We start from the raw sequence: 21,130 nt of genomic DNA on the forward strand, positions 1-21,130 counted from the left end.
TCCTGGTGGCTTGCTTTCTCACTTTTTTTCTCTCTCTCTCTCTGGTCAAATTAAAATAAATGAATGAATAAATAAAAATTTTTTAAAAAAGGTTAAGTTAAATTTTCACTTAACTTACTTAACCATTTATTTATTTATTATTTTAATTTGACCAGTGAGGCACAGAGCAAGACATAAATATTGTGTGGGGGGAATGAGAAAGCAAGCCTCCAGGTCTGGGACACGAACCGCGGTCAGCCATGTGGGGGTCCAGCGCCCTTAACCACCACACCACCTGCCAGCCCCTGAGCACAATCTTCTAAAGTACAGGTAACAGAAAACTAAATGGATAGTCACTACTACAAGTTCTTCTCAACCTTAAGGAGGGATGAAATTCCCAGTTCTCTGACATTCTTATCTCCAGTGGGATTTGCAATGTGAAGAACAGGTATTCCATCTAAAATCACGTAAGAGAAAGGTTATTATACACTCTCTGGGGAACTGAAGAGGTAAACATTAACAAACAGAGAAGGGCCAGGCTGGGGCATGTGGTGAAGGCAGCAGGTTCCCATGGGAACTACCCAGTTCCAATCCAGGGCTCAGTGGCTTCACAAACACACCAGCATGTGCGTATGGACACGCCCAAAATCCTAAGAGGAGAATGAAAGAGAGGGGATTCTGGCATGGCCACCCGCTCCACAGTGGTGCTTTCTCACTTTTTCTCTCTTCTTCCTTCCCTGGCAAGCATACACATCCTACTGCAGTTTAAAAATTATTATTATTTTTTAACTTGACCAGAGAGAGACACAGAGAGAGACAGAGGGACAGTGAGAAAGCAAGCCGCCTAGTCTAGGACTCAAACCACAGTTGGCCATCTGGACATGCAGTGCTTTAACCACCATGCCAACTGCCAGCCCACACACTATGGAATATTACAAAAAAAAAAAAAAAAAGGAAATGGAATACGAAAGTAGGTATTTACTTTTTTTTTTCTTTTCCTTTTCTTTCTTTTTTTTTCCTTTTTAAAGGTTTTTGCCAAAGAGCTGTGAGAAAGTGAGAAATCACTCCCAGGGGAGGGGGGGGGATTGGCCACACCACAATCCCTTCTGCTCCATTCTCCCTTGGGCCTTTTGGCATGCACATACACGTGCTCAGCATGATTTTTCAAGCTGCCAGGTCCAGGACTCAAACCGCAATCTGGGGCCTTAATTACCATGCCAAGGGTGGTTTTCTCATTTTTATTTCTAAAAACTTTTTTTTTTTTAAGTTTTATACTATAGGGTCTGTGCTTTAAGCCAGAGAAAGAGAGAGAGAATGTGAAAAATCATCTCCGAGGATGAAAGCCGGGCTAAAAAATCTCTTCTCCTCCAGTTTGCTCTAGGGATCTTGGGCATGCACATGCACGCCCACAGCATTATGTTCAAGCTGCCAGCAGGGACTCGAATTGCACAGCTTGCCCTGTGGGATTCAGAGACTTAACCTCCATGCCATCTGCTTGCTCCAAAACCTCCTCCTTTTCTGTATCATTAAAAATATATGAGGGCTAGGGACCAGCAGATGGCGTAATGCTTATGTCGTTGGATACCCACGCCCTGCTGGGCGCCTGTGCATGCCCAAAATCCCTAGGGGAGAATGGAGAAGGGATTGCAGCTTGGCCATCCGGGCTGGGGGAGGGGGGAGAGTGATTTCTTGCTTTCTGGCTCTCTGGCAGCGAGCGCACTTCTTTAAAAATTTAATTAAAAATTTTTTTAATTTAAAAAAAAAAAAGAAAGAAAGAAAAAAACAGGACAGAGCAGGAGGTGATTCATCTCCCCTGGGAGATCTCCCCCCCTCCCCAGCATCAGTGGAACTCAGGCTGTCCTCTGGGAGATGATCCAGGGGTTGAGATTCACCGGACACTCACAGACAGGGCCCTGTGGGAATCCTAGGACAGCCCAGGCGGTTCTGAAACCCAGGACCAGGGAAAGACGGGGCGGCGTGGGGGCTTTCTAGGTTCTGAAGTAGGTGTGACCCAACAAAGGAACCCTCACCCCGGAGGCTCTCTCTGATGGATGTCTGCCTAGAGAAGAGAGGAGGGCGGCAGGCACAGAGCCCAGGCAGGTGGCCGTTCTTGGCTCTCCCTCCTCTTGTTGAAAAAAGGACACAAAGAGAAAAACAAGCTCGCCTGAACGTCACCTGCTGCTCCGCGGACGTCATAAGTCATTAAAACACCACGTGGGGTTTTTTTACAATGTGGAAAAAGAGAATCAAAAGGAGATGCTTGGGTGAGCTGGGCAGGAAAGGTAGCATGGGGGGACGGAGGAGAGGGAGCCCGAATTGGGGGATTGATCGAAGCCACAGGAGGAGCGAGGCTGGGAACACCGAGATGGAGCTGAGGCCCTGTTTGTCCACATCGCGGGCAAAAAAAAAAAACAAAAAAACACAGAAGAAAACGGGTGATCATTTGAGAGAAAGCAGGGACTGAAGCTCCACGGCCCAGAGCCCCTCCCTGCACGACCCGGCAGACCGAGTTCGGACCCGCGATGACCGCTCCCGTCCCCCCCCCCCCCACCGCCCCGGGGCGGCCGCCGAGCTGCCCGGGGAGGGCGCCGGGCCCAGCCCAGATGGCCGCGCAGGGTCGGGACAGCACACCCGGGGGGGTCCCGTTATCGACCCAGGCCCCACCCCGGGATACAGGGACCGACGGTCCAGCTGCGCCCGCGGCGGATTCCGGGCCGCGGACTCCGCGGTGGACAGCGAAGGCCCGGCTCCGCCCAGCCGGTTCCGGCCGATCCCAATCGCTCCTCCGGCCCCGATTCGGGACCCCCTAACCCCGCACACTCACCATTTCCTGGCTTCCGGGATGTCCCCACGTCCTCCTAGGTCTCCCTCCCGCGGTGTGTGACGACACAGAGCCACAGAGCAGCGGCACAGTCCACGCAGCACCCTAGGAAACAGCGGAGGCGCTACACCGAACCGGGCCGCAGCGAGACAAGAAAAGCTCGCGAGATCGTCCAACGTCACCGCCTCCTCCCGGAAGTGGACCGCGTTGAACTGACGGCGAGGCCCGCCCTTCTGCCCCTGATTGGCACTACTCAGGCCACGCCCCCTCCGACGCTTGACTGGCAGGCCGGGCACTCAGAGCCGCAGACAATTAGATATTTGGCCACAGACTAGGCTGGCCGGCTACTGTCCCGCCCTGGGCCTGGCTGCCCCAGATGCCATCTGAATTTCAGCAGAACCTGCTCCTAGGGTTCCAGAGCAGACAGGCCAGCGTCTTCCTGCACTCCATGGGACCCTGATGATTTTTGTTTGTTTGTTTCTTTGGGGGAGAGGTTTTTTGCTATAGGGTGCATTTGCTTGCCAGAAAGACAGACAGAGACAGAGAGACAGAAAGTGAGAAATCACCCCCCAGGGGAGATGGCCACGCCGCAATCCCTTCTCCTCCATTCTCCTCTTGGGATCTTGGGCATGCACGCACACGCGCCCGGCATGAGTTTAAGCCACTGGGTCTGGGACTCGAACCGCGGTCAGCTACATGGGAGTCTGGTGACATAGCCATTATGCCAACTGCTGGTCCCCCTTGATGGTTTTATTTTTTAAAAGTGAGGGTCATGGTGTGCCCAGGGAATTCCAGACTCAGTATCTAATGGTCAGATCCTGAGTCCTCAAAGTCTGAGAAGGGTCCAGCCAATAGGCCACATGGGAACAGGAAAGAGACACGCATGTCCTCCAGGGATCGTGAATTTGTAACAAGCTTATTTCATCCATGACCACAAAAGGCTTCCACCCACCTTCTTTTTCAAATTTTATTTATAATTTTTATTTTTTAAACGTGTTTTAAAGAATTATTTTCTTGAACTTTATTTTAAATTTGACCAGAGAGGGACAGAGTGAGAGAAAGGGAAAGTGAGAAAGCAAGCTGTCAGGTGTGGAACTCGAACTGTAATCAGTCATGTAGGAGTCCAGTGCCCTTAACTACCACACCACTTGCTGGCCCCTTAAAATTTTTTTAAAGAATTATTTTCTCCAACTTTACTTATTTATATTTATTTATTTTAATTTGACCAGGGAGGGACAGAGCGAGAGAGAAAGAAAGAGAAAGAAAGAAAGAAAGTGAGAAAGCAAGTCACCAGGTCCAGGACTCGAACAAAGGTTGGCCATGTGCAAGTCCAGCACCCTTAACCACCATGCCACCTGCCGGCCCCACATTATTATTATTATTATTATTATTATTATTTGGAGAGGTTTTTCTTTTTGCTATAGGGTGCATGCGCTCGCCAGACAGACAGAGAGACAGAAAGTGAGAAATCACCCCCCTCCCAGGGGGGATGGCCACGCTGCAGTCCCTTCACCTCTGTTCTCCTCTCGGGATCTTGGGCACGCACGCACATGCGCCCAGCATGAGTTTTAAGCCACCAGGTCCGGGACGCCAACCGCGGTTGACTACGTGGGAGTCCAGCGACATAGCCATTACGCTAACTGCTGGTCCCCACGTTATTATTTTTTAAAAATTTGCCACAGGTCATGCACGCTCACCAGAGAGGGAGAGAGAAGGTGAGACATCAAGCCTCCAGGTCCAGAATTCAAACCTCATTTAACAATGTGGGAGTCCAGTGCCTTAACCACCATGCCACCTATTAGCCCCAACCCACCTTATTTTTCAATCTACTTCTTCTTAGTCACTAAAATAAAAAAAAAAAGCTGTCAACATATGAGATGAAAACAGAGGCAATACAAGTAAAACAAACATTTTATTTGAGTCAGGGATAAGATGATCACCAAAATCCCCACAAAATCCAAGTGGTCTAACATATGTGTCAAAGTGTCACAGAATCAGGATGCCTTTATTTATTATTTATTTTTAAAATGTTTGCTATAGGGTGCATGCACTCACCAGTTTATTTTTAAAATGTTTGCTATAGGGTGCGTGCACTCACCAGAAAGAGAGAAATAGAAAGCAAGAAATTACTCCCTCAGGGGGATGGCCATGCCACAATCCCTTCTCTTCCATTCTCCTCTCAGGATCTTGGGCACGCATGCACACGTGCCCGGTGTGAGTTTAAGCCACCGGGTCTGGGACTCGAACCCCGGGCGACTACATGGGAGTCCAGTAACATAGCCATTACACCAACTGCTGGTCCCTCAGGATGCCTTTATTTTATTCAGTTTTTGCTATAGGGTACATGTGCTTGCCACAGTGAGGAAGAGAAAGAGAGAGAGAGGGAAAGTGAGAAATCACTCCCCAGGGGGGATGGCCACAAGGCAATCCCTTCTCCTCCAGTCTCCTTGGGATTTTGAGAATAACACACACCAACCAGGGATGATTTTCCAAGCCACCGGGTCTGGGACTCAAACAGTGCAGTTGGCCATGTGGGAGTCAGTGCCTTAACCCCCATGCCACCTGTTTGCTCCTCAGGATGATTTCAAAGACAAAATACACGAAAGGCAGAGGAGTGTTGTGTAGCAGTTACTTGTCAAATTGTGGGCTAAGAAGAGCAGAGAGACCTTGTGATCACCTAGAGTCAGTTTAATCATAAAGAAGCTATAGAGACAGTGCGTCTAGAAGGTAAAGGAGGAATGTATTGGGGTAATACAGGTGTCAGGGGAATGGGGGATAAAACGTCCAGAACAGTGAGAGTTGGACCACTGAGTCCTACTCTGTCTTGCGATACCTGAAATTCTGTCTCAGCACAGGTTCAATATAACTTTTCTTTCTTTTTTTTTTTTTTAATAATCATTTATTTATTCATTCATTCATTTTAATTTGACTAGAAAGACACAGAAAGAGAGATAGAGAAATCGAGAAAGCAAGCCACCAGGTCTGGAACTCAAACCGTGGTAAGGCCATGTGGGAGTGTCCAACGCCTTCACCACCACACCACCTGTTGGTCCTCAGTGTTTCTTTCTTTTAGAGGTTTTTTCCTTGGGGCATGTGTGCTTATCAGAGAGAGACAGAGATAGTGAGAGGGAAAGTGAGAAATTACCCCCTCGGGGGATGGCCATGCCACAATTCCTTCTCCTCCATTTTCCTCCTGAGATCTTGGGCACGCATGCACATGTACCTGGAGTGATTTTCAAGCCATCGGGTCCAGGACTTGAACTGTGGTCAGCCACGTGGGACTCTAGCAACGTAACTGCTACAACATCTGCTGGTTCCAATATAGCTCTTCTTTATTTTTTAAAAAATTTAATTTATTTAATTATTTATTTTAAGTTGACCAGAGAGACACAGAGAGAGAGAAAAAGAAAGAGAAAGAGTGAGAGAGATAAAGAGGAAGTGAGAAAGCAAGCCACCAGGTCCAGGACTTGAACCATGATCAGCCATGCAGGAGTGTCCAGTGCCTTAACCACCACGCCACCTGCTGGTCCCCCAGCATGGCTTTTCTTACCAAGGACCCTGAAACCTTCACTAAGGCAGTTCATTCAGGTCTGTGCAGATCTTCTGCAGTGTCTGGGGCATCTTCCTCCACGTCTACCACTGCACCGAAGGGAAGTCGGTGTGTCTGGGGAGGTTTCCAGCTCACTTTCCACTGCTGCACTGGACAGGTTCCTCTGTGAGGATAAATGCCACAGTATAGTCATGAGGCCAGAGAGCAAGACCCAGCAACGAGGGAGGAAAAACAACTTCCGAGAGCATTGGGCACGTCAGTGATTAACTCAAAAACAGAAAATCAACTTCTGGTAGCACTGTGAAGGGGCTCTGTGGGCCTGCTTTGACTTAACATGGTGAAAATGATATTTTAAAATGTAGGGGACATGGAACCAGCAGTCGGCGTGATGGCTATATCGCTGGACTCCCATGGAGTCGACCGTGGTTCGAGTCCCGAACCTGGTGGCTTAAACTCACACAGGGCATGTGTGCGTGCGTGCCCAAGATCCCGAGAGGAGAATGGAGGAGAAGGGATTGCGGCATGGACATCCCCCCTGGGGGGTGATTTCTTTCTGTCTCTCTGTCTCTTTCTGGCGAGTGCATGTGCCCTATAGCAAAAACTTCTCCAGAAAAAAATTTATATATATATATAGTCACAACAAAAATGAAATTTTAACTTTGGAAGGGAGGACCCCCTGCTACCTCACACCTTGCCTTCACACAGTCCTGTGGATGGGGCCCAGGACCCAGACAGGAAGATCTGGAGGGGCTCCCTGAGCAGAGGTCATAGCACCCTATTTGAATGGTGGCAGGGAAAGGGAGGAGGCGGGACTCAGGGCTGCATGTGGTGCCGCTGGGTTCCCTCCCCTCGGCAGGCTCCAGGGCTCTAGTTCCAGGTAGCAGCTTGAGAGTAGCGCCAGCTCCCGTGTCCTGGAAACTGGGCCCAGCACAGGGGAAGAGGGGAGGCTAGGGAGAGAAGCAGTAATCGGCGGCGGCTCCGGTGTCCCTGACACCAGATCCTCTGTGCAGCCGGGTAGAGGCAGGACGAGGAGGGAACCTGAGCTGTGAAAGGACACGCCTGGAGAGCAAGACACGGAAAGGGAGCAGCTGGCGGTGACGCGCTGCTCAAGCGAAGCGGATCCACGTGGCGGTCGCGTGCTTGGTTCCCCGGCCAACCTCTACATGATGGACACATGCCTGGGATCCTGGCCAGCTGGGAGGATAGGGGTCGGGAGTCATGGCATGAGACACTGTTGAGGGTGTGTGTGTGTCTCTGGCACTCTTATGAAAGAAATAAACTTTTTTTTTTTAGGAGTTGTATTTTTTTTAAAAAAAACTTTATTTATTTTCATTTGACCAGAGAGGGACCGAGTGAGAGAAAGAAAGAAAAAGAAAATGAGAAAGCAAACTGCTGGGTCCGGGACTCAAACTGTGGTCTGTCTTATGGGAGTCCAGTGCCCTTTGCCACCATGCCACCAGCTCGCCCCAAAAGAAATCAACTTGAAAAAAAGAAACGGAAGGGGCCGGCTGGGTGGGGTGGTGAAAGATGTTGGACTCCTATATTGTCAACTGTGGTTCGATTCCCAGACCTGGCAGTTTGCTTTCTCGCTTTCCCTTCCTCTCTCTCTGGTTAAATTGATAATAATAATAATAATAATAATACATGGAATTAAATAAATAATTTAACCCTCTTCTCTCTCTCTCTCTCACTCTGTCCCTCTCTGTTCAAATAAATAAATAAATAAAGTTAAATAAAATACTTCTTTTTTTTTTTTTGGAGAGGTTTTTGCTATAGGGTACGTGTACTCACCAGAAAGACAGAGAGAGACAGAGAGACAGAAAGCGAGAAATCAACCCCAGGGGGGATGGACATGCCACAATCCCTTCTCCTCCATTCTCCTCTTGGGATCTTGGGCACGCATGCACACGTGCCCAGCGTGAGTTTAAGCCACCGGGTCCGGGACTTGAACTATGGTCAACTACATGGGAGTCCAGCCACACAGTCATTACACTAACTGCTGGTCCCAAAAATAATTCTTTTTTATTTTTAATTATTTTATTGAACTTTATTTATTTATTTATTTAAATTTGACCAAAGAGGGACAGAGTGAGAGAGAAAGAGAGAGAAAGTGAGAAGGCAAGCTGCCAGGTCCGAGACTTGAACCGTGGTCAGCTATGTGGGAGTCCAGGACCCTTAACCACCATGCCACCTGCTGGCCCCATAAAATAATTCTTAAAAAAAAAAAAAAAAGCTAACATTACATGGAGAAATACCTGTTCAATAAAATCTGTGTAAATTGGGGGCTAATAGGTGGTGTGGTGGTGAAGACTCTGGATACTCCCACATGGCCAACCACAGTTTGAGTCCTGAACCCGGTGTCTTGCTTTCTCACTTTCCCTCTGTGTGTGTGTGTCTGATCAAATGAAAAGAAATGAATGAATAAATAAAATTAAATAATTATTTTTTTAAAAAAATCTATGCAAATTGGTAAGAGGATGAGAATCTGTGGCATATGAAGCAAGATTCTTCCTCAGTTCCCTCTCCTAGCTTAGAGAGGTGAAGAGTCCATGCCAGGCTCAGACAAGAACACAAACCACAGGCTCCTCTAAGCTCCTACTGAGAGAGTATTCATCCTCAGCAGAGCAAACCACACCATTTCTGGGTTTTGTTTGCTTTTGGCTATAGGACGTGTGTACATTAGAGAGACAGAAAGCGAGAAATCACCCCTAAGGGTAGACAGCCATGGCATGATCCTTGGGCCTTTACACATAGATGACCACCATGAGTTTCAAGCTACTGGGTCTGGGACTCAAACCATAGTTCACCATGTCATCGTCTAGTGCCTTAACCACTATACCACCTGCTAGCCCCTGTGGCATTTCTAATCCTTCACCATCTACTTATTATTTTAAAGAAGTTTTTGTTGGGGACCAGTGGGTGGTGGTTAAGGTGCTGGACGCTCCCACATGGCCAACCAGAGTTCAAATCTTGGGCTTGGTGGCTTGCTTTCTCACTTTCCCTCTCTCTCTCTCTCTCTCTCTCTGTGTCTCTCTCTGGTCAAATTAAAACAAATGAATGAATAAATAAAATGAATGAATGAGTAAAATGAATTTTTTTTTAAAAAAAGAGAGATTTTTGTCATAGGCCATGCGAGTTCACTGGAGAGAAAATGAGGGGACAGAAAGGGAAAGTGAGAAATCACCCTGATATACCCATGCCACAGTCCCTTCTTCTAAGGTCATGGGCATGCACTCACATGTATCCAGCATGATTTTCAAGCCAGTAGGTCTGGGACTTGAACTGCAGTCAGTCATGTGGGACTCCAGAGATGTCACCGCTATGCTGACCCCACACCACTAACTTCTTTTTTTTTTTTTTTTTTAAAGAATTATCTCATTTATTTCTTTTAATTTGACCAGAGAGGAAAAGAACGAGAGAGAGAGGAAAAGTGAGAAAGCAAGCTGTCAGGTCCAGAACTCAAACCATGGTCAGTCACGTGGGAGTCCAGTACCCTTAACCACCACGCCACCTGCCAGACCCCCTAGTTACTTCTTACCTTGCATCACTCCTGGGTGAGCATGGTGAGGAGAGATCTCTCTTTTTCCAGAGATCCAGTGCTTGTGCAGCTGAGGCTCAATCTTGGGTGAATCTTGGGTGCAGCATAGTGAAGCTACTGGGGCCCTCCGTGTCCTTCCTAGGCCCATGAAGTGGTTTTACTCTCCAGACAGGGCAGGCTGACAAGCCCTCAGGCTGTCTCTCTCCAATGCAAGCTCAGCTCTTACAGTGTGGTGTCATTGAGAGAGAAACTGGGCAGTCTCCCAACCTCCATCCCAAACCACAGGCAGAGAGATTTTTTTGCCAAGTCATAAAACTAATAGCTCCTCATCTCATTCCAAAGGTGCTGACATAATGTACAATGCCGTATGGACAAGTTCAAACTTAAGGGCAGTGGACTTGGTGCTGAGAAATATCTGGGAGATGAATCGCTTTAATGACGATACAGATGAACTACAGCCTGGACAACTGGGAGAAGAAAACATGGCGGTGTGTGTGGGAGGAGGTGGTGTGGTGATTAAAGGCGCAAGACTCCCACATGGCCAATCACGGTTCGAGTCCCAGACCTGGTGGCCTGCTTTCTCACCTTCCCTCTCTCTGTCTCTCTGATTAAAAAAACTGGAAAATAATAATAATAGTTAAATAATTCTTTTTTTAAATTATCATCATAATCTTCTTTATATTACATTGGATTACATATAACTTTACAGTGTATTACATTGCTTTTTCAAAAGGGAATGCCATGCAAGTCAGTCAGTACAAAGACATTCATCTCCCCGCTTCAACCTTCTATATCTTTTCTGTTTTCCCCAATCATTATTATTATTATAATTATTTTTTAAAACAGTCAATCGCTATTTCTCATTTTGCTTGTAAAAATACTTTGCCCATCATGAAGTACTTCTCAGACCAATCCAGTTGAGAATACTATACATGTCATCATCAACAGGTAATAAGCCATATCTGTTTCTAACTAACGTCCTGCCTCTCTATTGTTCTCTTGCTATCTTTCTCTATCCTCTTCTCTTCACTTACCCCATTCCACACTGTCCTATTCTCATTAAGTACCTTCACTGCTTTTATGTCCTCCAATTTTTTGCTCTCTATCATAGAGTGCAGATAGTCGGTATATATTGAGTGGATACATACAATATCTTTCTTTCATAGCCTGGCTTACTTCACTCAGCAATAGATCCTCCATATCTGACCACTTTCTATCAAATTCCAGGGTCTTGTTATTTTTTTAAAAAAAGGAAGAAGAAAAATGGGGGGAACAAGATGTCTTAGAGAGTCTTACCACAGCAAATATCACACAGTGGTCACAAACTACTTCTTTTTTTTTTTTTGGAGAGGTTTCTGCTACAGGGCACGTGTGCTTGCCAGACAGAGAGACAGAAAGCGAGAAATCACCCCCTAGGGGGCATGGCCACGCTGCAATCCCTTCTCCTCCATTCTCCTCTCGGGCCCTGGGACACGCACACACACACGCCCGGCGTGAGTTTAAGCCACCGGGTCCGGGATGCAAACCGCGGTCGACTACGTGGGAGTCCAGCGACATAGCCATTATGCTAACTGCTGGTCCCCACAAACTATTTCTTTAAAGGAACTAAAATTTGATAATTCCATCGAGTGATTTATTCCCCCAAAGCATTGTTGAAATTAAAAACTGAGAGAGGGTAGCAGGTGGCACAGTGGTTAAGGCACTGGACTTCCACATGATTGACCCCAGTTTGAGTCCCAGACCTGGTGGCTTGAAACTCATGACAGGAGCACACACATGCTTGGCGAAAGTCCTGAGAGGTGAATGGAGGAAAGGGATTGTGGCATGGCAATCCTCCCTGGAAGATGATTTTTCACTTTTTGTCTCTCTGGCAAGCACACACATCATATAGCAAAAACAATTTTTTTAAAAAGAGAATTATTTATTTAAACTTACTTGTTATAATTATTTATTTAACCAGAGAGAGAAAGGAAAAGTGAGAAAGCAAGCTGCCAAGTCTGGGACCTTAACTGTTGGCCATGTGGGAGTCCAGCACCTTAATTAACCACCACACCATCTGCCAGTCCCAGTGAAAATATCTTTAAAAAAAACAGCTGGAGGAGGACCAGCAGTTGGCGTAATTGCTATGTCGCTGGACTCCCACGTAGTCAACCGTGGTTCGCGTCCCAGACCTGGTGGCTTAAAACTCATGCCGGGCACGTGTGCGTGCGTGTCCAAGATCCCGAGAGGAGAATGGAGGAGGGATTGCGGCGTGGCCATCTCCCCTGGGAGGTGATTTCTTGCTTTCTGTCTCTCTGTCTCTCTCTGTCTTCTGGTGAGCACACATGCCCTATAGCAAAAACCTCTCCAAAAAAAAAAAAAAAGCACACACACACACACATAAAAGAGAGAGATTGAGAAAGAAAACTTATAGAACCAAATGATAATGAAATTGCCCTAGAAAGACATAATGCTGATGCCCAAGCCCACAAGGAAACTCCACTTGGGCAATGCACATGAGGAGCATCTTGATCTTTCAAGTCTCTCTCTCTCTGTCTCTGGCCTCAGTCTCTGCTGCTGGTAAGCACATGAAGACCATGGCAAAAAAAACTGAACAGAAAGAATGGTGATGCCAGTGAATTTTGGATGTTCATAAGATACTTTAATATATATACTTTTTTTTTTAGAGAGAAATTTTTTTGCTATAGGGCGCATATGCTCGCTAGAAAGACAGGGACAGAAAGCGAAAAATCACCCCCACCCCCAGAGGGGATGGCCATGCCGCAATCCCTTCTCCTCCAATCTCCTCTCGGGATCTTGATTGAGCACGCACGTACGCGCGCGAGGCGGGAGTTTAAGCCACCGGGTCCGGGACTCAAACCATGATCGACCTACATGGGAATCTAGTGACATAACCATTATGCCAATTGCTTGTCCCAATAATGTAATATTCAATGTTGAATATGGGTATATCCTCAATTTATTGCACACTATACATACTTTTTAAAAAAGAATTATGTATTTATTTAATTTATTTACTGTTAATTTGCTCTAGTGCACATGCACTCACCAAAGAGACACAGAGAGAAGGGGGAGGAGTGAGAAAGCAAGCCACCAAGTTCAAGACTGGAACCATGCTCAGCCAGGTGCCTTAATCCAGTGCCTTAATCACCATGCCACTTACTTCCCTCCCCCATGTACACATACTTTTTAAAACCATACTGGTGGCCAGAAGGTGTTGTGGTGGTTAAGGGCACTGGCTCCTACAGGGTTGACTAGTTCAAGTCTCAGACCTGTTGGCTTGCTTTCACACTTTCTCTCCTCTCTCCCCACTCTGAGTACATGCCCTATAGCGAAATTTATATTAATATTGATTAATTCTTTAAAAATAAAATTTTTAAAAGATGAAGATCTGGGGTTAAATAAGTATTTGGGGCCAACAGGTGGCATGGTGGTGAAAGGCGCTGGATTCCCACATGGCCGACCGTGGTTCAAGTCCCGGACCTGGCGGCTTGCTTTCTCTCTCTCTTTCTCTATCCCTCTCTGGTCAAATTGAAATAAACAAATTAATAAAGTTAAATGAAATAATTTTTTTTAAGAGGTCCTTTTTTTCTTATTGGGCGCGTGCACTCGCCAGAAAGAAAAAGACAGAGAGATAGGAAAGCGAGAAATCACCCCCAGAGGGGATGGCCACGCCGCAATCCCTTCTCCTCCAATCTCCTCTCGGGATCTTGGGCACGCACGCACACACGCCTGGCGTGAGTTTTAAGCCACCGGGTCCGGGACGCGAACCACGGTTGACTACGTGGGAGTCCAGCGACATAGTTATTACACTAACTGCTGGTCCCCAAAGGAGATAAATTTTTAAAAATAATTGTTTTATTTAATTTTATTCATCATCATTATTTTTTAATTGGACCAGAGAGAGACAGAGAAGGAAAATGAGAAAGCAAGCCACCAGGTCCAGTATCTGAACCGTGGTGGACCATGTGGGAGTCCAGTGCCCCAATCACCATGTCACCTGCTGGCCCCAAAAGGATTAATTTAATGAACTCAAAAAACAAACAGGAACAACAAAAACACACTTGTTCAGCTGGCACAGTAGCACTGAAGTACAGGACACAGAGATCTGGATCTGACGTGGCAGACCATGATTGGAATGTGGAATGAAGCCTCCTGAGAGAAAAAGTAAGAGGCATGTGTATTTGTGAACCCAAATTGTAACAGGATGGAGAAACAGAAGAAAAGAAATTATGGCACCACCAAATCCCATGGGGGGAGTCTTTCCCTTCTCACTCTCTCTACCTGCCTCTCTTCCTTCACAGTATACATACACTCTAACAAAAAAAAAAGAAACAACAAAGGCCAACAGGGGGTGGTGATTAAGGCCCTAGACATCCTACATGGCTGACCATGATTCATTTTGAGTTTCTCTCTAATATGAATCCATTCATTTCTTGGAAGAGAACTGAAACAATAAGAAGCTTTTACACAGCCCTAACATACATACATATGGTTTTCTCCATTACAAATTCTTTTTTTTAAGAAGTTTTTGCAGGAACCAGCAGTTAGCGTAATGGCTATGTCGCTGGACTCCCAAGTAGTCAACCGCGGTTCGTGTCCCGGACCCGGTGGCTTAAAACTCACGCCGGGCGCGTGTGTGTGCGTGCCCGAGATCCCGAGAGGAGAATGGAGGAGAAGGGATTGCAGCGTGACCATCCCCCCTGGTATTCTTTATTTTTTTTTTTAAAAAGTCTATGATTTCTTTTTTTTTTTTTTTCTTCTTCTTTTTTGGAGAGGTTTTTGCTATAAGAGCGCGTGCGCTCGCCAGGCAGACAGAGAGAGACAGAGAGATACAAAGCGAGAAATCGCCCCCCAGGGGGAATGGCCACACCGCAATCCCTTCTCTCCTCCATTCTCCTCTTGGGATCTTGGGCACGCACACACACGCACCAAGCGTGAGTTTCAAGTCACCGGGTCCGAGACCCTAACTGCTGGTCCCCATTACAAATTCTTTCGCAAATTCTAAAATGGTGGGGAAAACGAGAAGTTCTTCTTAAAAAAAAAAAAAAATTACTTTGATGCTAGCAGGTGGCATGGTAGTTAAGGTCGTTGGACTCCCACATGGCCAACTGTAGTTTGAGTCCTGGACTGTGCGACTTGCTTTTTCACTTTGTCTGTCTGTCTGTCTCTCTCTCTGTCTCTGGTGAGTTCATGAGTCCTATAGCAAATTAAAAAAATAATAATAAATGAAATTAAATAAATTTGGGCCAGCAGGTGGCATGGTGGTTGGGAGTATCCAGCACCTTAACCACCACACCATCTGCTGGTCCCTTTCCAACATTTTTTACATTTGTAAGGTTTGTCTTAAGTATGAGTTCTAGCATGTATTAAAATTTTTTTAAATAAATATTTTATTTAACTTTGTTTACTTATTTATTTTAAATTTGACCAGAGAGTGGCAGAGAGAAAGCAAGAAAGTAAGCCGCCAGGTCAAACCACGGTTGCTGTATGGGAATGCAACATCCTCAGCCACCATTCCATCTGCCAGCCCCTCTATCATATATTTGTAATGGATGCGAAAAACATCCCACTTTCCTTACATATACAAAATTTCCCCCTAATATGAGTTCTTTCAGGTATTGTTACTTGATGGGCATATTGACAGGTTTACCGACATTGCTTATTGACAGGGTATCGCTGCAGTGTGAATTCTTTCATGTTTTTGAAGGGATCTGCGAGAAATAAAGCCTTTCCTACACTGCTTACATTCATAGGGTTTCTCCCCGGTGTGAATTCTTTCATGTTTTCGACAATATCGGGAACAACTATAGGCTTTCCCACACACGTTACACGTATAGGGTTTCTCTCCAGTGTGAGTTCTTTCATGCTCGTGAAAGGAACTGGGCCAACGAAATGCCTTCCCACATACTTTACATTTGTAAGGTCCATCTCCAGTGTGAGTGATCCTGTGTTTTTGAAGATGTGCGAGAAAAGGAAATGTTTTACCACAGTCCTCACATCTGTAGGGTCGTTCTCCAGTGTGAGTTATTAGATGCCTTTGACAGTGAAAGGCACGACTGAAAGTCTTTCCACATAGCTTACATTCATAGGGTCTTTCTCCTGTGTGTGTCATCACGTGTCTTCGATAGTCACCGTGACAACGGAAGGCTTTATCGCACTGCGTACATGGATAGGGTTTCTCTCCAGTGTGCGTTCTCCTATGAATTTGTAAATAACCGAAACACTTGAAGGCTTTCCCACACTGCTTACATTCATAGGGCTTTTCTCCAGTATGACTCCTTTCGTGGATTCGAAAGAAACTTAACTGAAAGAAGGCTTTCCCACATTCCTTACATTCATAGGGTTTGCCTACAGGATGAGTTTCTGCATGACAGTGAAATAAATTGAGGCACTGGAAAGTTTTCCCACATATCTTGCATTCATAAGGCCCCATGCCACTTTGCGTTCTTGTGCGTCTCCCCACGTTTTCAAGAGAAATGAAGGGTTTTTCATATTGCTTATGTTTATATGCCTTCTTTCTGTGTTCCTTACAATCAGACGGTTTCTTTCCTCTGTGCGCTCCGATGGGCCTATTAAGTGATGAATGAACCAAACCTTCTCCACACGCACGGCTTTCACACAGTTCAAGTCCAGGAGGCGTTTGCGCATTTAGGTGGTTGTCTGCCACAAGACTGATGGTTTCTCCATATGGACGAACATCTTTCCTTACAGATAGTCTCTGGGCTACATGACTTCTGTAAAAAGAAAGAAGTACATTATTACTGTTTTAGGATTAGTACTTCTCTATTAAACAGTAAGTACTAAACGGGGCCAAAATCTCAAGGGGAGAATGGGGGAGAAGGGACTGTGGACATTCTCCCTCCTACTGCTAGGGAGGGAGAGCTTTTTTACTCTCTTGGTCTCTGATGAGTGCATGTGACCTATAGCAAACTAGAAAAGATTGAAAGATACATTCCAGTAGCTTTGCTTGTTCATATTTTCAGAATTCGATAGAATCTGATGGACTTAAAAATAATATATTCAGGGGGCCGGCAGGTGGCGTGGTGATTAATGGTGCTGGACTCCCACATGGTCAACCACGGTTTGAGTTCTGGACCTACTGGCTTGCTTTCTCACTTTCTCTCTCTCTCTCTATCCCTCTCTGGTCAAACTAAAATGAGAAAGAAAGAAAGGAAGAAAGGAAGAAAGGAAGAAAGGAAGAAAGGAAGAAAGGAAGAAAGGAAGAAAGGAAGAAAGGAAGAAAGGAAGAAAGGAAGAAAGGAAGAAAGGAAGAAAGGAAGAAAGAAAGAAAGAAAGAAAGAAAGAAAGAAGGAAGGAAGGAAGGAAGGAAGGAAGGAAAGAAAGAAAGTTGAATAAAAATTATTATTTTTTTTGAGAGGTTTTCGCTATAGGGCATGTGCACTTGCCAGACAGACAGAGAGAGACATAGAGACAGAAAGCGAGAAATGACCCCCAGGGGGGATGGTCACTCCACAATCTCTTCTCCTTCATTCTCCTCTCAGGATCTTGGGCACGCACAAACACATGCCTGGTGTGAGTTTTAAGCCACTGGGTCCAGGACGTGAACCGCGGTCGGCTATGTGGGAGTCCAGCGACATAACCATTACACTAACTGCCAGCTCCCCAAATAAAAATTAAAAAAAAAAAAAAAAAAGAAAAAGAAATACTACATTAAGAACCAGCAGATGACATAATGGTTATGTCACTGGACCAATGTAGTCAATCATGATTTGAGTCCCAGGCTCAGCAACCTAAAACTCACGTTGGGCATGTATGCATGTATGCTCAAAATCTTGAGAGGAAAATAGAGGAGAAAGGATTGCAGTGTGGCCATCCTCCCAGGAGGTGATTTCTCATTTTCTGTCTCTCTCTCTGGTGAGCTCATTTGCCCTAAAGCAAAAATCTCTCAAACAAACAAACAAACAAACAAAAACTACATTTATATGACCAGAAGATGGAGTACTGGTTACATCTCTGGACTTCCACACAGTCGACTGTGATTTGAGTTACGAACCTGGCATCTTAAAACTCATGCCAGGTACATGTATGTACATACCCAAAATCTTGAGAGGAGAATAGAGAAGGGATTGATTGCGGTGTGGCCTTCCCCTAGGGGGTGATTTCTCGGTTTCTGTCTCTCTGTCTTTCTAGGGAGTACACACACTTTATAGCAAACATCTCTCTATATACTAAAACAAAACAAAACAAAACAAAACAAAACAAAAAAACCTGTATTCGCAGAAAACCTTTATTTTATTGGGTGGCTGGAAAAATCATGATGCATTTTTGCATAGCAGAATGGAGGTGGCATGGTGGTTAGGGCGCTGGACTTCCACATCACTGACTGCGGTTCAAGTTCTGGACCTGGTGGCTTGCTTTCTCACTTAGCTTCTCTAGTTGTCTGTCTCTTTCTGGTCAAATGAAAAAAAAAAAAAAAAAACTAAAGAAAAATTAAATAATTTTTGGGACCAGCAGATGGTGTAATGGCTATGTCACTGAACTCCCATGTAGTCGACCGCAGTTCAAGTCTTGAACATGGTGGCTTAAACTCATGCCGGGCGCATGTGAGTACATGCCCGAGATCCCAAGAGGAGAATGGAGGAGAAGGGACTGCGTTCGGGACAACCCCTCTGGGGGGTGATTTCTTGCTTTCTGTCTCTCTGTCTCTTTCTGGCAAGCGCACGTGCCCTATAGCAAAAACCTTTCAAAAAAAAAAAAAAGAAAGAAAGAAAGAAAGAAAATCACCCTGGGCTCATGGGTGTGCATGCCCCAAAACTTGAGAATACAGCATGACTATCCTTTCAAGGGGGTGATTTCTCACTTTCCTTCTACTGATCGCACTGGTAGTGTACACACCCCATAGCAAAAACAAATAAATGGTACTAAACCTCTCTTCTACCTCTACCAGGCTACATGTAGGATTTATACACTGAATGATTTGAACAAGCGTGGGTTTTTATTTTTAATTTTTTTAGTTTGCTATAGGTCACATGCACCCACGAGAGACACACCCACAGAGAAAGGATACCCCAGGGGGGATGTCCATGTCACAATCCCTTCTCCATGTGGGGATTTGGGACACACACACTCATGGTCCAGCGTGATTTTTTAAGCCGCTGTGAATTGAAACCACGCAATCAACCACGTGGGATCCAGCCACCTTAACCACCACGGCACCAGCTGGTCCCATGTTCAGTTTCTTACTGTTATTTCCAAGTAAAATGATTAGCAAGCACCGAACATTCATGTCACATTTAAGTACATATTTTGGGGGAAAGTTTTGTAGGAATAAATATACTTGAAGCAGGGTTCTTTTTGCCTGTGTTTTAAATTTCCTGACAAGCACTTTGGGGACCAGCACATGGCGTAATGGTTACATCACTGGACTCCCATGTAGTTGACCGCGGTTCCAGTCCCAGACTCGGTGGCTTAAACTCGCGCAGGGCATATGCGCGTGTGTGCCCAAGATCCCGAGAGGAGAATGGAGGAGAAGGGACTGCGGCGTGGCCATCCCCCCTGGGGGGTGATTTCTCACTTTCTGTCTCTCTATCTCTCTCTGTCTTTCTGGCGAGTGCGTGCGCCCTATAGTAAAAACCTCTCCATAAATTAATTAATTAATTAATTAATTTCCTGGCAAGTGTTTCAAGGGATACTGCTTTGGGTTGGGAGTGCAAATTACCTTGGATTTTTCCTGACATTTTGAAACTGATCTTCAATATTCTGGTCTTCTAAATTTCTCCCTAAAAAATAGACCCAGAAACACCAAAGCGTTATTACAAATGTATGGGAAAAGTAGATTCAAGACTGAAGATAAATTTTGACTCTGTCTGATTTGTTCACCAAAGTACTCTCTTCTCCACGTTGCAAATCTTAGAAATGCACTGATAATTAGAACACCATTTATTTTTTAACAATTATTTTATTTAACTTTATGCATTTACTTATTCATTTATTTATTTTAATTTGATCAGAGAGGGACAGAGAGAGAGAAAACAAGCCACTAGGTCTGGGATTCGAACTGCTGTTGGCCATGTGGCAGTCCACTGCCCTTAACCACCATGTCACCAGCCAACCCCAAACACGTATATTTTTAAAATTACATGTGTGGGGAAGCGGGAGCCGGCCGGGCGCCAAGGCTGCGTCCGGCCTGGGGACGTTGCGGGCCTTTCCGGGCTCTGCGTGTCTCCCCCAGGGGCCCTGCCGAGCCGGCGGCAGCGGGAGCCGGCCGGGCGCCACACTTGTGGCCCTTCCCCCTTTGCTTACAGGTATCATATTTTCAATGGTACCCCTGGAAGATGACTGTATATAGCAGAGATGGTGTGATGGGAGAGGGGGAAGGGGCAGAGGGTCAAAGATAGGATAAAAAACATATATGTATGTATACATGGTATGAAAGTAGAAAGGGAATATTGTTGATGATAACATGCTGGTATGGAGGATCTATTGCTGAGTGAAATAGCCAGGCTATGAAAGAAAGATATTGTACATATCCACTCAATATACACCGACTATCCGCATTCTATAGTAGAGAGCAATGAATTGGAGGACATGAAAATCAGTGAAAGTACTTAATGTGAGTGGAACAATGGAGTGGGGTGAGTGAGGAGAAGAGGATAGAAGGGGATAGCAAGTGAACAAGAGAGAGTCAGGACGTTAGTGAGAAATAGAGAGGGCTTATAAACTGTTGATGACATGTATAGTATTCTTAACTGGATTGGTCTGGGAGGTGTTTCAAGAAGGGCAAGGTATTTTGGGGCGCCAAGGCTGCGTCCGGCCTGGGGACGCTGCGGGCCTTTCCGGGCTCTGCGCGTCTCCCCCGGGGTCCTGCTGGGCCGGCGGAAGCGGGAGCCGGCCGGGCGCCAAGGCTGCGTATGTTCATTCTACTCCCTGGGGTTTATGCCTAGGATCAGATTTGGATACATGTGTAAGGATATGTCAGCTGTGCTAGCTAGTGGATATACCTAGACTAATTGAGTTCATTGGTAGAACAATTGAATGGGGGGGGGCGGAAGGCATTGAGGGCAATCATGAATGTTAGGGACAATGGAGGAGGAAGATGGGACATGGCAGAGGGTGGGGATGGGGAATCTAGGATGGCAAAACAAAAGGCAAGGTATGCAGGACACAAAAATTGGGAAATCATTTGCTGAGAACATATATGTTGATGTGCTTGATTGAGCCAATGCACAGTGTATTTTGGATGGAAAATTCATATGTGTGTTGGGATGAGAAAAAAAAA

The 21,130-nt window shown here is 45.7% G+C and overlaps 2 protein-coding genes across 2 annotated transcripts in view; both read right to left on the bottom strand.

The window, feature by feature from the left end:
* LOC102486279 (zinc finger protein 709-like) overlaps positions 1–2,961 on the bottom strand; it is a 27,362-nt gene extending 24,401 nt beyond the window's left edge. Inside the window, exon 1 of the mRNA XM_006147205.3 lies at positions 2,804–2,961. Coding sequence (XP_006147267.2) covers positions 2,804–2,806 — 3 coding nt within the window. The 5' untranslated portion in view covers positions 2,807–2,961. The remainder of the gene's footprint in view (positions 1–2,803) is intronic.
* Positions 2,962–15,155: 12,194 nt separating this feature from the next.
* LOC102487516 (zinc finger protein 627-like) overlaps positions 15,156–21,130 on the bottom strand; it is a 9,707-nt gene continuing 3,732 nt past the window's right edge. The window contains exons 3-4 of the mRNA XM_006147207.3: positions 19,571–19,631; positions 15,156–16,625 (exon numbers count right to left, since the gene is read on the bottom strand). Coding sequence (XP_006147269.2) covers positions 15,551–16,625; positions 19,571–19,631 — 1,136 coding nt within the window. The 3' untranslated portion in view covers positions 15,156–15,550. The remainder of the gene's footprint in view (positions 16,626–19,570; positions 19,632–21,130) is intronic.

The sequence above is a fragment of the Tupaia chinensis genome, unplaced genomic scaffold (genome assembly GCF_000334495.1).
Source record: "Tupaia chinensis unplaced genomic scaffold, TupChi_1.0 Scaffold000201_2, whole genome shotgun sequence".
NCBI classification, from domain to species: domain Eukaryota; kingdom Metazoa; phylum Chordata; class Mammalia; order Scandentia; family Tupaiidae; genus Tupaia; species Tupaia belangeri.